General features: G+C 37.6%; 2 protein-coding genes across 2 annotated transcripts; one reads left to right on the top strand and one right to left on the bottom strand.

Annotated features, from left to right (window-relative positions):
• Window positions 1-1,300: 1,300 nt before the first annotated feature.
• Window positions 1,301-15,213, bottom strand: CUNH12orf60 (chromosome unknown C12orf60 homolog). The gene is made up of 2 exons (XM_032391752.1): window positions 14,793-15,213; window positions 1,301-2,223 (listed from the first exon to the last, which is right to left on the bottom strand). Exon 2 carries the CDS (start codon window positions 2,197-2,199, stop codon window positions 1,465-1,467), a length of 735 nt encoding a protein of 244 aa, XP_032247643.1. The 5' UTR covers window positions 2,200-2,223; window positions 14,793-15,213; the 3' UTR covers window positions 1,301-1,464.
• Window positions 5,419-13,328, top strand: SMCO3 (single-pass membrane protein with coiled-coil domains 3). The gene is made up of 2 exons (XM_032391753.1): window positions 5,419-5,451; window positions 12,542-13,328. Exon 2 carries the CDS (start codon window positions 12,558-12,560, stop codon window positions 13,233-13,235), a length of 678 nt encoding a protein of 225 aa, XP_032247644.1. The 5' UTR covers window positions 5,419-5,451; window positions 12,542-12,557; the 3' UTR covers window positions 13,236-13,328.
• Window positions 15,214-15,410: the final 197 nt, after the last annotated feature.

Below are 15,410 nucleotides of genomic sequence, written 5' to 3'. Positions count from 1 at the left end.
AGAAGGGATTCCTAATTCAAAATTACAGGGGTGATTCCAATGACAGCCTTGGCTTTGGAGCTGAGCTCCTGACTCAGGCTCGCAAAAAGTGCAACTTCGAAGTAGCCACGACTGGGGAGGTGACCTGGCAACCTTGGTGGACGTCACTGCATCGCAGACTAAAAAGTACAGAAACTGCGAGTCTTCTTCCCCCTCTCCACCAAATGCTCACAATTTTATTCCCTTTTAGTTTCTCATGCTTTGGCCTTATTTTTAGGTATAGGGAAATAGGTTTTATTTTTAAAGGAGAAAATGGGATTTAAGACTTTAGATGAGAAGATGTTTGAATGAGGACAAAACTTAAGTATTCTCAGAAGAAAAATTCCACTAAAGAACTAGAGTTATTAATGGCTTTTCTTATTCTCAACAACGTTCCTGTTAAGTATCATGTAAAATAGGGCAATCTTGAAAGCATGCACTCTTTCCCATTGCATGAGAGCCAAAGACGTTCTGGGAGGGCAAAGGGACTTGTCTAACCTTTCTTCACGAGCACATCTCAGAAATCCTACTTCTCTGAGTGTTACAGTCTTTTCTTTGTGAAAGGTTAGAGCACCATCATTTTTGAACCTCCAATAGCTCCTAATCACAAGACCTCAGTAGGAGGCAGACAAGAATAAATCATTTGCTCTGTTCTTATTCAACTAAGCAAGAAAACTATTACTCTTCATTCATCGTTCTCAATTAACTTCTGGATAAATCATACCAAAAGTATTTAGTGATGGCTTACGATAGGTAAGGCACTGATGATACAGAGATTGGTATAGGAGTGACAAAAATGCAGAAGGTGGGGGCACCTGGGTAGCTCAGTCAGTTAAGCGTCTGCCTTCAGCTCAGGTCATGATCCCAAGGTCCTGGGATCAAGCCCCACGTCAGGCTCCCTGCTCAGCGGGGAGTTTGCTTCTCCCTCTCCCTCTGCCACTCCTCCTGCTCATGTTCTCTTTCTCTCGCTCTCTCTCTCTTAAGTAAATAAATAAAATCTTTTTAAAAATGCAGAAGGTTATTTTATATGTTTCCTGCACCTGAACAGTAGTTTCTGCCAGATTATCTAACAATAATGTTTACATTTACCTGGACTTCACACATAGTATCTAGAAATAGAATTACCAAGAGTGGAAATTAGTTTAGGGTTATTTTAATTATGCGTTAAGATGATATGTAATGTTTAGAGACTTCCCCAAATGTAATACATTACTTTGATATTCTGAACAAAAATTTTTTTAGTAATTCCCATGTCAAGCAGGCTTTCATTGATTATTTTTATTTGAATAAAGCAAAACTTGAGGCAAATGGTCTTCTGGGTGACTACTCTTTGCACTTATGTCCTAATATAACACATTTCTGGCAGCAAAGGTCCTAGAACATACTCCCAAAATTCACAGGATGTGAACTGATTTTCTGACAGAAATGAGCACCTCTGTTGCACTCCTACTGGTCATTGGCTTTCTTGGGCACAGGAATCTTGGATTCCATAGTACTTATGGCTTTTTTGAGGACCTCTAAGATTGGGCCTATAGTTTTGACAATGTGCTCCAACTGATCTGCAGCTGACTCGATGGTATTCTTGACATGTTCAGCTTTTAGCGCATCCTGCAATTTTTTCAAGATGTCTACTATACCAATTTTGGATTGACCCGGACTTCTGTTTTTCTCCGATGTGTTGGCATCTGATTGGTCTTCGGTGTCTTTTCTATAGAGGTCACTTAACTGAAGATTCATGATGGGATATGTCATCAAGAGTGAAAGAGAAGATTCCAAACTGCCAAGGATGTTACTGCTATTCAGGGCAGCGACAATGATTGGTGTCTGAACGTTTTTGAACATTTCTTTAGCTGACTGCTGCAATTCCTGTACATTGATATTCTTCTCAACCATAGAGCAAACCGCTGTTGCAATCTTGGAACATAAAGGTTCCTTTTGCATCTGGTCATACTTTGCCTCCAGGACAGATTGCATCTCTTTAAAAATTGTGAATATTTTTTCAAAGACATCCTTAACATTATCATGTTCTTTCACAGCCATAGAGTGGATCTGGGTATTCATCGCACTGTTAAACAATTCAATAAGTGTGTTAGTGAAGGCAACAAGATCTTGCATATGAAAGAAAAACGTTTTGGCAGCTTGCAGTAGCCTCTCTTTGTTCTTTTCTGATTCTGAAGACATTTCTCCAACAAAAATGTTTCAGCACTGTAAAAAAAAGTAGTAATCCAGATGAAAACTTAAATTCTATTTGTCAACCATAAAAGACTGACCATATAATCTAAATGTGGAAAGTAACTCCTGTCAAGGGTAGGAAAGCTACACCAGCTATAAAGTGGGACTTGATCCTGTGCTTTAATAAAAATAACAACAAAAATAATTAAAAGACTAGAATAGGGGTGTTTCAATGAATTTAAGCCACAGAGCGAATATTGTGTACTGGATGCTCAATTGGATATGCTGATATATGGAGTAATATTATTCTCAGGCAGCACCCTCAATAATTATCCAATCTAGTGGAGAAGATTGTATAAAACTTAAAAATTACATAGAAGGGCTCTGGTTCCAGTTAAGATAGAGCAAGCACACTCTGTCCAATCTTTCCTACTGAGTACAACTAAAAATCCTGGACAGAATATATAAAGTAACTATCAGATAACTCTGAAAGGTGGGGAAGAGCAGACCAAAGAGAGTACTGAACTTCAAAGAAGATCAAGACCATCTGACGCCAACTCCCAAGGTGTCTGTCTTGCCTAAGAATGTTTCTATACTTTCATTACAACTCATCCTCTTCTGCTATAGAGAGGAGTGTTGATGTCTCTAACCAATGTTCACAAGTAGAATTCTGGAGGAGATACAAAAAGACAGGACTGTGAACATTGGCTCAGGGGTCCCAAACTAGGGCATCCACAGGCGAAGTCCAACCAGAAGATGCGTTTTGTTTGACCCAACAACTGCTTGTATCAACTGCTAAATTTAAAAAATTGAAAGATAGGGGCGCCTGGGTGGCTCAGATGGTTAAGCGTCTGCCTTCGGCTCAGGTCATGATCCCAGGGTCCTGGGATCGAGTCCTGCATCGGGCTCCCTGCTAGGCGGGGAGCCTGCTTCTCCCTCTGCCTCTGCCTCTCTCTCTCTCTCTCTCTGACTCTCATGAATAAATAAATAAAACATTAAAAAAATTAAAATTAAAATTAAAAATTGAGGGGCGCCTGGGTGGCTCAGTCGTTAAGCGTCTGCCTTCGGCTCAGGTCATGATCCCAGCGTCCTGGGATCGAGCCCCACATCGGGCTCTCTGCTCCGCGGGAAGCCTGCTTCTCCTTCTCCCACTCCCCCTGCTTGTGTTCCCTCTCTCGCTGTGTCTCTCTCTGTCAAATAAATAAATAAAATCTTTAAAAAAAAAAAAAATAAAATAAAATAAAATAAAATAAAATAAAATAAAATAAAAAATTGAAAGATAGAAATCCGGATTTCTATTGCTTATTGAAAAAATGAGATTAACTGGCAGCACAAGCCCATGTTATAAGTTAGAAAAAGTGTCTAGAGCTATAGCTGTCCTTTTCAAGCTGGACATTTACCATCTACACCCTATTGTCTGACACTAAGTGTTTCAACTACATATGTCTGGTCCAGCTGCTGTAGGCATTGGAGTTCCTTTTTGGCCATACCCACTAATGTAGTTTATATAAAGTAAGCTTCCTGAAATCCAACCTCTTCATATTATCTCATAATAAAAGTCCTTCAATGATTCAGTATTGCCTAGAGAATAAAATACAATTTTCTGGGTGCCTGGGTGGCTCAGTCATTAAGCGTCTGCCTTCCGCTCAGGTCATGGTCCCAGGGTCCTGGGATCGAGACCCGCATCAGGCTCCCCATTCAGCGGGAAGCCTGCTTCTCCCTTTCCCACTCCCCCTGCTTGTGTTCCCTCTCTCACTGTCTCTCTCTCTGTCAAATAAATAAATAAAATCTTTTTAAAAAATACAATTTCCTGGCATGGCATTTAAGGTCATCTACAGATTGCTCTCAGTTTTCCACTATTTCTCTTCCCTTCACTGCTCTCACATATGTCCTGGGCCACCAGCATCCTGGATTAAGTTTGTGCCCTGAAAATGCTCTACAACATTTTGTTAGCTCCTTTGTTTATAGTATTCCCTCCACCCACATTCTCTCCTCCCTACCCCACCCCCTACACATCTACTAAAATCCTGCTTATCCATCCATACTTACTTCAGATACACTATCTACACACATCCTTCTTCCCTTTTATCCCCGTGCCCATACATGATAAGCTCCAGGATATGTCAAGTGCAAAATGACCCACTGGGACAAAAGCAAAATAATACCCCACTTAGTCCTCCTTTAAAACTACAGAGCAGCACCTTTTAGATTTGTAGCTGGAGTCTCAGTTCTGTATCCTTTGACCCACCCAATAACAACAGAAATGATTGTTGTTAACGTAAGATGAATGGCTACCATTTAGTAAGTTTTTGTCATATATCAGGCACTCTGCCAAATGCTTTACATGCATTATCTCATTTAAACCATATGACAACCCATCAATTACAAACTAACACATCACGCCAATGAAAAAAATTAGATTAAGGGGCTTTCCCAGGGGTACATGGCTAGTAAGCAATACTTTGGGTACACAAAATCAGAACTGTCCAATTATAAAGGCTGTGGGTTTTCTTTCCATTAAGTTATAGGGGACTGAGTGATTTTCCTGCTTCTGAGGTGTCCCTGCTATAGAGGAATCAGTGGGGATGAGGACAGAATCTAGAGGGAGAAGCACGAAAGACTGATCTAAGCTTTAAGGGAAAGAAGTCAAGCTGGACTTCAAGGCTTTCCTATTGTCAAGACATTCACCAACACAATGAGAGATGGTAATAAAGAGCAGAACTTTTAGCCAGGAAAGAAGAGCACACACACAAAAACCATATTTGGCTGCACATATCTGGCTTTCTATCTCTTGAGAACTGAAACAAAGACATCAGCAACAGATGGAGGTATGAATGTAACAGAAGCTAAAAGAAACTTAGTATCTGGAATAGCTGACAAGACAGAATCCCAGAATCTAAGCCCTGCAAAGAGCCATCTCCTCTGCTGAACTGAATTAACTCAGTTGTACAGCATTTTTCAACCAGAAAGTCCATTAAAGAACAGAAAATTCAATGTTTCGCCACTTTATTAGCCTTTCAAATTAGATTACTTCATACATACTAATTTTATATTAATATAGGAAACAGAAGAATTCTGAGAACTAGGAATGCAGAAATCGTCTATAAACTAGACAGGCAGAGGGACCCAGCAGAGACTAGCAAAGGCTGTAAGTCATCACATTCCATGGAAACATCCAGATGAAACCAGATGAAAAAGCCCTTTAACAATATTCCTAAACAACTGCGGGGACTACTGAACTGAACTCAGAAACACAGCAAGGTAAGCGATACGGATATTTCTGCTAGTATTGATATGATATTCTGGTTCTCCGGATTAAAGGGTATTTGAAATGTCAGTCTTGAATCCTAGCCATAAATATAGTAAAGTCACAAGACAACTTTGTTTTAAGAGGACCCTGTGGCAGCTTCCTTGTGATTATTTCTCTGAAGACACCAGATATAGTAGAAAATTAACAGCTTATATAACTGATTAAGTCAGAGGGGAAGAGAAAGCTGTAAAGACATCAATTTTAGAAAGGATTAAGGACAAAATGACACCTGTGTATTGTTTACATGGATTGTAACATTTCCTTTTATGTCTCTAACATCAATATAAGCACTCAGGATCTGTGAAAGAAGGAATGTGCAATCTAATACTAGTTAATTTATAGAGTTTCTGCTCCCTCATTAAGTTATATTGCATTTAAATGCCGTCTGTCTCCAAATAGACCGTTACCTTCTTGAGGGCAAGAAACATTGTCTACTTTTTTTTTCTTTAATGTCTTAAGGCATAGAAATAGAGGATTCTCACCTGAGCATTTGACAAAGGCTGATGAATGTCATTGATATTCTGCTTTCTGGTCAGAAACATTCTTTAGAAGAACTTAAAAGTGTCATCATACCATCATCAATTCCTTTTGTTTTTTTTTTTAAATTAAAGGCCAGGGTTTTTATTTAAATTAAAGGAGAAGTCTCAGAACTAGTTAGTAGCTGTTATTTTCTCTTGAAAAGTTTCTGGTTTCACCTATCTCCTATTCCAAAACTCCCAAATAAGTGAACTTGTAGGATAGCTGGACCCAATGTGGATAGTGAGGAAAGTGACAGCAGGGAGAAACGCAAAACCTCAGAGAGCACACGTTAGAGGCTGAGACATGTTTTCTTTGTTTCTCTTTCTTTAATTGTTACTATGGGAAAAGTTCAAACATACACAGTAGTGGAGATGACAAAATAATAAACTGCCATGTACCCATAACCCAGGGTCAGAAATTTTCAAAACAAGCTTGATCTCATTTCCTCTGTAACCCTACTCCACACTCCCTTCCAGATCATTTGGAAGCCAATCTCAGAGATCATGCGTATCATTTCATCATTAACATACTCACTATGTATTTCTACAAAAGCAAAAACTCTTCTTTTTGAAACTTAACTTTGTGCTTCCCAAATTAACAATAGATATTTAACAGAACCATCTTTGGCTTTGAAACATACACGGTGACTTGCTATCAAAAATTTTTTTTGATGATGGTATAAAAGTTTTTGGAATGCAATTTGTAATACATATCAAAAGTAATAAAAACTTTAATTCCCATGGATTATGCAATTCTTCTGGAAATTTATCCTGAGGAAATAATCCAGATAATTCAAAGGGGGGGGGGGGGAATTGTGTATTAAAATGCCCACTACAATATTGTGATAGGGAAACAATTGGGTATTTATTAAATTATGGTGGATATCTTATGGAATATTTTATATAATAAAATTATTAAAAAACTAAGAATTTGGGAAGGTGTTTAAGTAAATGAATATAAGATGAAAATTGTTTTTACACTCTTATTACAACTTGGTAAAAATACTTACACATTTAAACAAACTTTAGAAAAGAACAACCAAGGGGTGCCTGGGTGGCTTAGATGGTTAAGCATCTGCCTTTGGCTCAGGTCATGATCTCAGGATCCTGGGATTGAGTCCCACATCAGGCTCCTTGCTTAGCAAGGAGCCTGCTTCTCCCTTTGCCTGCCTCTCCCTTTGCCTGCCACTCCCCCTGCTTGTACTCTCCCTCTCTGGCAAATAAATAAATGAAATCTTTAAAAAAAAAAAAAAAAAGAAAAAAGAAAAGAACAACCAAAAAAAATTTAAGATGGTAGGTGTATGGGTGTTTTTCCTTCTTTATTTTTAAAGTGTTTATATATTAGTTGCACTGACTTTATACTTCAAAGTACTTTTTTATCTAATCTTTTAATTTCTTCATGTTATAATTCTACCATCTATCAGAACACATATCACATGTCACTTTCTCCATGAAACTTCCTCTAATCGCTCAATATAATTTCCCTCTTTAAATTTTTATAACGCTTGACATTTAGCTGTTATTCACAAAAGTATCCTGAGAGTTTTTTATTTGAATATGTGATAATCCATACATTTTCATTTTGGAAGGTGATTCCTTCCCCCCCCCCAAAAACTAAAACAACTGTATAGTATTACTAAATAGATCTTAACTTTCAGAGACAATCACCAATATATTTCTACTATTTCTCATACGCTCTTTAACCTTGAATGTTGACTTCTCATTTCAACAAAATTGACAAGGTTAATTTCAGTGAGAATCCATTTGAGGCTGGTCTTTGTTTCCATTCCAATTTCCGAAAACATGCTGACCACTGGCATCAGCATTTCCAAGTTTCTTTTTTTGTGCGAAATAACAAGTCATGTTACAGATACAATAACAATACGTGTGATTTCCAAACTTCCTTTTAGCAACAGAGCAACAGAACTCTCTCATCAAATAAAATTGTATGCACCCATAGTCCAAATACAGCAACAAGAGAGCTCTGCTGGTCCACAAAGACTAGGGTGAAATAAGCATGCCGGAGAGCAAGAGCGCCGCCTGCTGGCCAGCAATTCTCCGTCAGGCTGCCCTAGGGCTCTTTACAACCTACCTCATGAACCAAGACAACAAAAAGTACTCAAATAACAGTACAAACTCTGCAGTTCAGAAATGGATGGCAACTGTGCAGAGTGAATTTTTCACAGACAGGGAGCACTATCATCTGATAACAAACACTGTAAAAATCACATTTACCACACAAATGGTGCAGGTAGTAAGAACTGGATTAAGAATACCATTTAGCTACCTGAAAGCGCCAATCTTTAAAATTCATTTATAAAATGACTTGGAAATGACTTTTAAGGGACACCTGGCTAGCTCAGTCAGTAGAGCATGGGACTCCTGATATGGTCGTGAGTTCAAGCCCCGTGTTGGGCACGGAGCTTAACTAAAAAGAAAAAATGTTCTTATTTTATTACCTATTTTTAAAGATTTTATTTATTCATTCCAGGGGCAGGGAGCAGAGGGAGAGGGACAAGCAGACTCGGTGCTGTACGCAGAGCACAACGGAGGGCTCGATTTCAGGACCCTGAGATCATGACCTGAGCCAAAACCAAGAGCCAAATGCTCAAGCAAGCCACCCAGGGCGCCCCAAAAGAAATGATTTTTGAAAGACTGAATTTTTAAGTCAATATTTAAAAGGTCATGCCTGAAAATGTAGTAAAATAGGGAAAAGTAATTTCTTTTCTTAGGTAAATGGCTTTTCTTAGGTAAATACTACATATCTGTTGGTAAGACATCCCTTGAGGCATGCCTAAGTGACAACTCGGATCTTCAAGAAGGATGCCTCCAGCTAATTGCAAGGCTTTTGTTTTGCTGAGTGAAGTAAGCACTTTGAGAGTCAGAGCTAAATTGTCATGGGCAATAGTGGAAATGCTGCACGTTGCCAACTGTTTTTCCATGTGTTATATAACCTCTCCTCTAAATATCAAGCATGTATTTAAGAATAATAGTTTGAAAGGGAACAAATTATTAACCTTCCCTAAATGACTGAATGTTTCCATATGGCCCTAGTAGTAATACATATTAACTTGCAGGTTGTTTAAAATTTGAATTTGCACAAATCAAGCACCAACCCTATAATTTCAAATGACATAATACTTTCAACTCAACAAGTAGTTTGAAGTCTGTCTTAACTACTTAACCAGATTAAAAATGCCATAAAAGCAGGGACCATGTCCTTTTCATTTTTGTATGCTCTATAAAGCCCAGCATGCTACTTTATACATAGTAAGGTACTAGTCCACTAAACAGTTACTGAATTATTAAACTGCTTCCTTCACCAGGCTCTTCAAATTTCACCTGCCCAAAAATAATTCATTAGTTTCACCTTGAAACCCTACCTCTCCCCCACACCTAATTCTCTAATGTTTATCTCACTGTTGGGATGAAAATAATTTTGAACTGTATTCAGTACTGGGAAGGTATGGTGGCAGGCCATAAGGAACCCTCCCAAAGCCGTTCCCCAAGACAAAAGGAGCTAGGAAGGTAAGCCCGACTCAGAAAAATACAAGTCCTTTTTCGTTAGATTTGAAAAGTAATTCTGAGCACATCATGATGTCTTACTCAAACTTGTTACTGGCACAAAATTATAGATCGATATCTGGAAACTGGGAAGAAGGGTATAAAAGTGCAGGTGTCAGGGCTTAGGTATTATAAAAGAAAGAAAATATAATTGAAAAAGTACTGGGTCTTTGAGTTCTGGTAAGATTGAAGTCTTTTCATCAATTAATTAGCTACTACTCTTTTACTGTCCAGAGTTGTTTGCTCATTTAGCTATTAGATAACTACTGTTTTTCTAATTGATAACAACAGTCTTTAGAAATTCATACTTCATTTTTCTTGCATTTTTCCCAGTTTCTTTTTAGTGGCTATTTTATCATTTTTTACAAATACTACACTAAGTTTTTAAATTAATTTTTAACTCCCCAAACTAGCCCATTATGCCAGGAACATTTATAGAACAATAATTTCAACTATTATCGATTTGAGAGTCAACGTTTATTATATATTAAATGTATAGAAGGGTCTGTTTTCAGAACTATTTTGTTCCATGATTCCATCTACTCTTGTACCTGTACAATACTAATATTATTTTTATAATGTTTTCATATTTGGGGAGGATAAAATCCTATCATTACTTTTTCCTGAAAAAATAAGAAATCTTATTTAGTTTTGTTTAATTTTGCTTCAATTCTTGGAAGAAAAGAAAGAGAAAATAGAGTCCTCTATATCTGTGTGAGATCTGGGTACATTTTCTCAAGTAAACAGCACCCCAATTTATTTTTATTTTATGATTAATTTGTCAAGGTGTGTTAAAACAGTGAGTTAAGTGGGAAGCAATTGACCAGTTGGAAGCATTCAACCTCCTATCCAGGAGGAAAGCTCATCTCTCCATTTGTTTATCATTAGGTAAATAGAACCACATACCTTTTCTGGAAGCTATGCCTTAAGATAACTGCAGCTGATAGCTGCTAGAGATATTTTACACTTTCTCAGGCTAAGAAAGACTCCTCTCACCTAAATATCTGAATAGGATTGTAGTTGATGATCTTCTGAATTCAAACTGGAGTTTTCACTTCATGATAGTATCTGAAAACTAGGAGCCAAGAAAAGAAAAAAGTTGAATGGAAAATTTCTAGGAGAAACAAAGTCCAGATTCATGGTTATCGAAGTGCAGTATGCAACCCAATGGTGAGTTGGGGAGTATTTAATAAACCCTCAACAAATTCTTTAAATGAAATTGAGATATTTTCTAAGTACTGTTTTGTGGAAATTTGTGTAACACATGGGTGTGAGCGTGTGTGTGTGTGTGTGTGTGTGCGTGTGCGTGCGCGTGCTGGATCTGAATCAGATACAAATGAACTTCTGACCGTGATAAAGTTTATTCTAACAAGGGTACCAAGGCATTTTTCTAAACTGAACAGCATAAATGACGATGTTCCCAATCCGTTTAAAAAAAAAGTTTTCGTGGGCACCTTGGTGGCTCAGTCGGTTAAGCAGCTGCCTTCGGCTCAGGTCATGATCCCGGGGTCCTGGGATCGAGCCCCACGTCGGGTCTGCTTCTCCCTCTGCCTCTCCCCCCACTTGTTCTCTCAATCTCGCTCTCATGCTCTCTCAAATAAATAAAATCTTTTAAATAAATAAATATTTCCCCTTTCTATTTCCAAATTATATCTTTATGACTTGGAGGATAGGTTATTTTCATGTTTACTTTCTTGAGAGAAAAAGATCTTCATTCCTTCATTCCATGCTTGTGAGGTTCCCCATATCTAGACTAAGAGCCATGGTCTCAGAACAGATAGGGCCCAAATTCATCAGGATGTTGTTTACTCAAGAGAGAAAGAATGTGCCAGCCCCACACAGATTTCATTTTCTCTTTTCTCCCAAGAGTTTAAACTAAAAATAAAAGTACTGAGCACATAGTAAGCCTATTCAAGGTATGGATATTGTAATATTGTTCTTACAGTGCTCAAATTTTTTAACCAAATAAACTCAGAACATACTTGTTCCTTTTTTCTCTGCATAGTACTCTGAGCCATAAGAACAAACACAAGAAGGCTCCTACCTGATTCATTTTATTCATTCTATGATGTACTCTAGCTACTTACTCTTTCTTTTGTGAAATGGCATTATCTTCTATCTAAGGCTAATTCTATCTAATCTTCACCATGCCCAAGTGCATTATAAACCAGTCTAAATAACTTAACTTCTAAGCTTTGCAAATGGAGACCACAGAGGGGGTCATAACTGCACTGTCCCCTGCACCATGTGCAATCTCTCCCCAAGTGAGATTTTAATCTAAAGGATTTTGAATATATACCCTTAACATGAAAAGTTTTTGTAATGATTCTGTGTGTTGCCTTTGATGTCCCCTAGGCTTAGAGAACAAATAATTTGCCTGTAAAGACATAAAGAGTGACTTGAATATTATAAATTAAGATAACAGTATATAAACAAACTTAGCTATTAATAGCTCTGTAAACTCAGAGATCTTAATATTCTTCTGGCCCTAGTAATTTATCTCCAAATATTAGAGAAACCAATCTGGTAGGTCTATTCATTATGGTGAGTAGGGTCTGGGAAAATTAAGGAGTACTGGTAATCAAGAGCTAACCATATCAAACTGCAGTCTCTGTCAAACCTTATTAAATATAACTTGGAAATAATCACATTTATTTATTAATAATCAGATGCTTGATAAACACAGATGTTTCCTATCTAGGATTTCTCTCCACCACAAAAAACCTAGTGCCATATTTATTGCATCAGTAGGTTGCCTTGTGACCCACATTCCCAAACACGGACTCTAAATTTCATAAAAATAATTGTTTTAAAGAACCTGTTGAATTTTCTGAGGAATTCCTTAGATAGCACAGTGCTGTTTTTCTACTCATAAAGTAAAAGATTTCTTGGTCAAATGCACTCAGATAGCAGGTATTTTTCAAAATTTTTAGTGAAGACTTACTATTTTATTTTTCAGAGATTATATTTGAAATATGGCTCACAGTGACTTCCTCTACCCAGAGAACCCACGGAGAAGGCAGGAAGTAAGCCGTCTTCACCAGCAGCTTCTTGACTGCTTATCTGATAGTTTCCATGCCACTAATACGCTGACTGAGGTCTTAAACATGCACTTGGGGTGCAGGCTGGCCTCCATCGAGATGAAAAGAGATGGGACCATCAAAGAAAACTGTGATATCATCATCCAAGCCATGATGGAAATCCAAAAGGAATTGCAAAAGGTTGATGAAGCACTAAAAGATAAGCTAGAGCCAACCCTTTACAGAAAACTTCAGGATATTAAAGAAAGGGAAACAGAGAAAATCGCAATAGTACAAAAGGTCATTTCAGTCATCCTGGGAGAAGCTACTTCTGCAGCCAGTGTTGTAGCTGTTAAACTTGTGGGCTCAAATGTCACAACTGGCATCATTAGCAAGTTGGTCACTGTGCTAGCTCAAATTGGCGCTTCTCTCCTTGGTAGTATAGGAGTTGCTGTTCTTGGCCTTGGCATAGATATGATCTTCCGTGCCATCCTGGGAGCAGTGGAGAAAACACAGCTTCAAGCAGCCATTAAAAGTTATGAGAAGCATCTGGTGGAATTCAAGTCCGCTTCAGAAAAATATCATCATGCCATTACTGAGGTCACCAACACAGTGAAACACCAAATGAAATGAACAGCCACTGTGCCATTGGAATATTTTTCTGTTTTTCTCAATAATAGTGTTTTGCTTCTTTGATTAGGTTCATTTTCCAAGTTTCCAACATGGACAGAAATACAGTTAACAAGTTGGAAAGATGGTTTAAGGGACGCTAAAACGAGAGGACTCCAGAGTTTTGTATCAACAACGAATGCCTACGTCAGTTGGTGCTAGACCCTGCGAGGTTAAAGATTATATCCCAGGATACCTTCTTACTCTGCTCTACCAGATCAACATTAGGTTAAATGCTATTGTATAAGAGCGGGCGTAGGGGTTACCTCTTCCTTTTCTAATTCACCACTGGCTTCAGACATCATTTATTTCTAAGGGGATGTACTTAGTAACTTCTGCCTAGACACAAACTGTGGACCTTTGAATGAAATAGAAATACTACCATAATTTTGACCTTCGGCTTAAGTCCAATTTTCAATAAAGTAGAAGAGACTGAAATACGAGTTGTAACAATTTACTTCAATGATCAAAGGACGCAATGGTTCTGTAACTTCCACTAATTACACCCTATAAACTCGAATGGATTTTTAAAAGATAAAAGTTAAAACTGAAAAGATAAAGGTTCTGTTTCTATAATTGCAATCAACCCTGACCAACTGTGGTATGATGATTAAATAGCCCTCATGTGAATGTTTGAACACTCTGGAACATTTTAAAAAACAAACATGCAAATCCCAGCTACACGTGCATAAAATGCATTTAGGATGCAGGAGAGGAAGCTGTTACTCTTTTAGGAATTTGTTATTTAAAGGAGAGTCATAATTTATTACCTCATGAGTTTCCAGAAAAATGAAATTTCATTTTCTACACTAGCAGAATGGAGGATGCTGTCCTTGCTACATAAAACTTCAGGTGCCCCATTTCATTAATTACCTGATCTCAGAAAAATCCAGAGGCTAAGGAGGCCTAATGGTTCAGTTAACTTCTGCAGACAGAAGTGTTTTCTAAATCCTTCACCAACCAATAACTCCCCATTGTGACTCTTGGGTTCTACTTACATAATCATTAAGTTTTGTGTTTGTTATAGTTGATTCTTGCATCTGAGTACAAGAAATGTGTTGAAATTTTAAAAACCTAAGCATATGTCAAAACTTAAAAAGCTAGATGAAACTTTAATTTTTCAAATGTATTCTTCATTTTTCTCCTGTCACTGCTTCTTAAAATTAGTTGCAAAACTAAATTAGTTCACCTCCAAAATTAAATTTTATTACTTAACTTACAAGTTCTAAACTACAAGACCTTGTTATTGCTTTTTCTGGGACTCAAAATTCGGCCTAAAACCAAATCATTTTCAAAGACTTCTACCTTAGTTTAGGTAAAGAACCCATCTTAAATGGTTAAGTGCACATTTAAATATTCTGCTGTTAAAAATTAATGTGTATCTCTTTCAATATTTTGGAATATTTATAATTAACAGTAAGAACTGACCTATACCTAACGTATTTTCCAATAAGGAATATTTAGATCAGAAATGACCAAGGGTATCTCTTAAAAATAAAATGTTTAAATATTTAAACTTACCTTTAAGGGGAAAAGACAGGATAAGAGTCTTAGACAAAGAGTGGACAGAAGAGAAGGGAAGGACGAAGACTAGACCTAAGTGATAATCCGTATATACGTATAGTGACATCATAAAGGACTTATAGCTGGTCAAAAGACCAACAGGGAAGAGCAGCCAATATAAAGCAACCTCGGCAATCGTAAATTTAAAACTGACTGCACATGTATCCCCATATTTCCTCCTCAAAAAACTCATTGTAGATTACTGTAGATTACTTTATCCGTAGATGAACAATCTGGGACTCTAACACGGGCACTGATTTATTTGCTCAGGTCTACGTATGTTCTGTGTGCCTATAAACTTCCCAGACGGACATGACGCCAGGAAAGCGCAACAAACGGAGTAGCAAATGTTATTCAGGGATCCATTTTTAAAACAGACACTATCAAAAGAGATCGCACTCGCTTACATCATGAAAAAACAAAATCCAAAAACTAATACAATTCCACCCTACAGAGACAGCAAAACAGATCCCTAGCTGGAATCAGCGGTCTCATGCAGCCCAATAAACGCAGTTTCCGGAAATTAAGTCAAACTGTCTCGGTCCGAGAGGCAAAGTCGTCTTCTCATCAGCCAAT

This window comes from Phoca vitulina, unplaced genomic scaffold (genome assembly GCF_004348235.1).
Source record: "Phoca vitulina isolate PV1807 unplaced genomic scaffold, GSC_HSeal_1.0 scaffold64, whole genome shotgun sequence".
Classification (NCBI taxonomy): Eukaryota; Metazoa; Chordata; class Mammalia; order Carnivora; family Phocidae; genus Phoca; species Phoca vitulina.
This window is presented reverse-complemented; position numbering and strand designations above follow the sequence as displayed.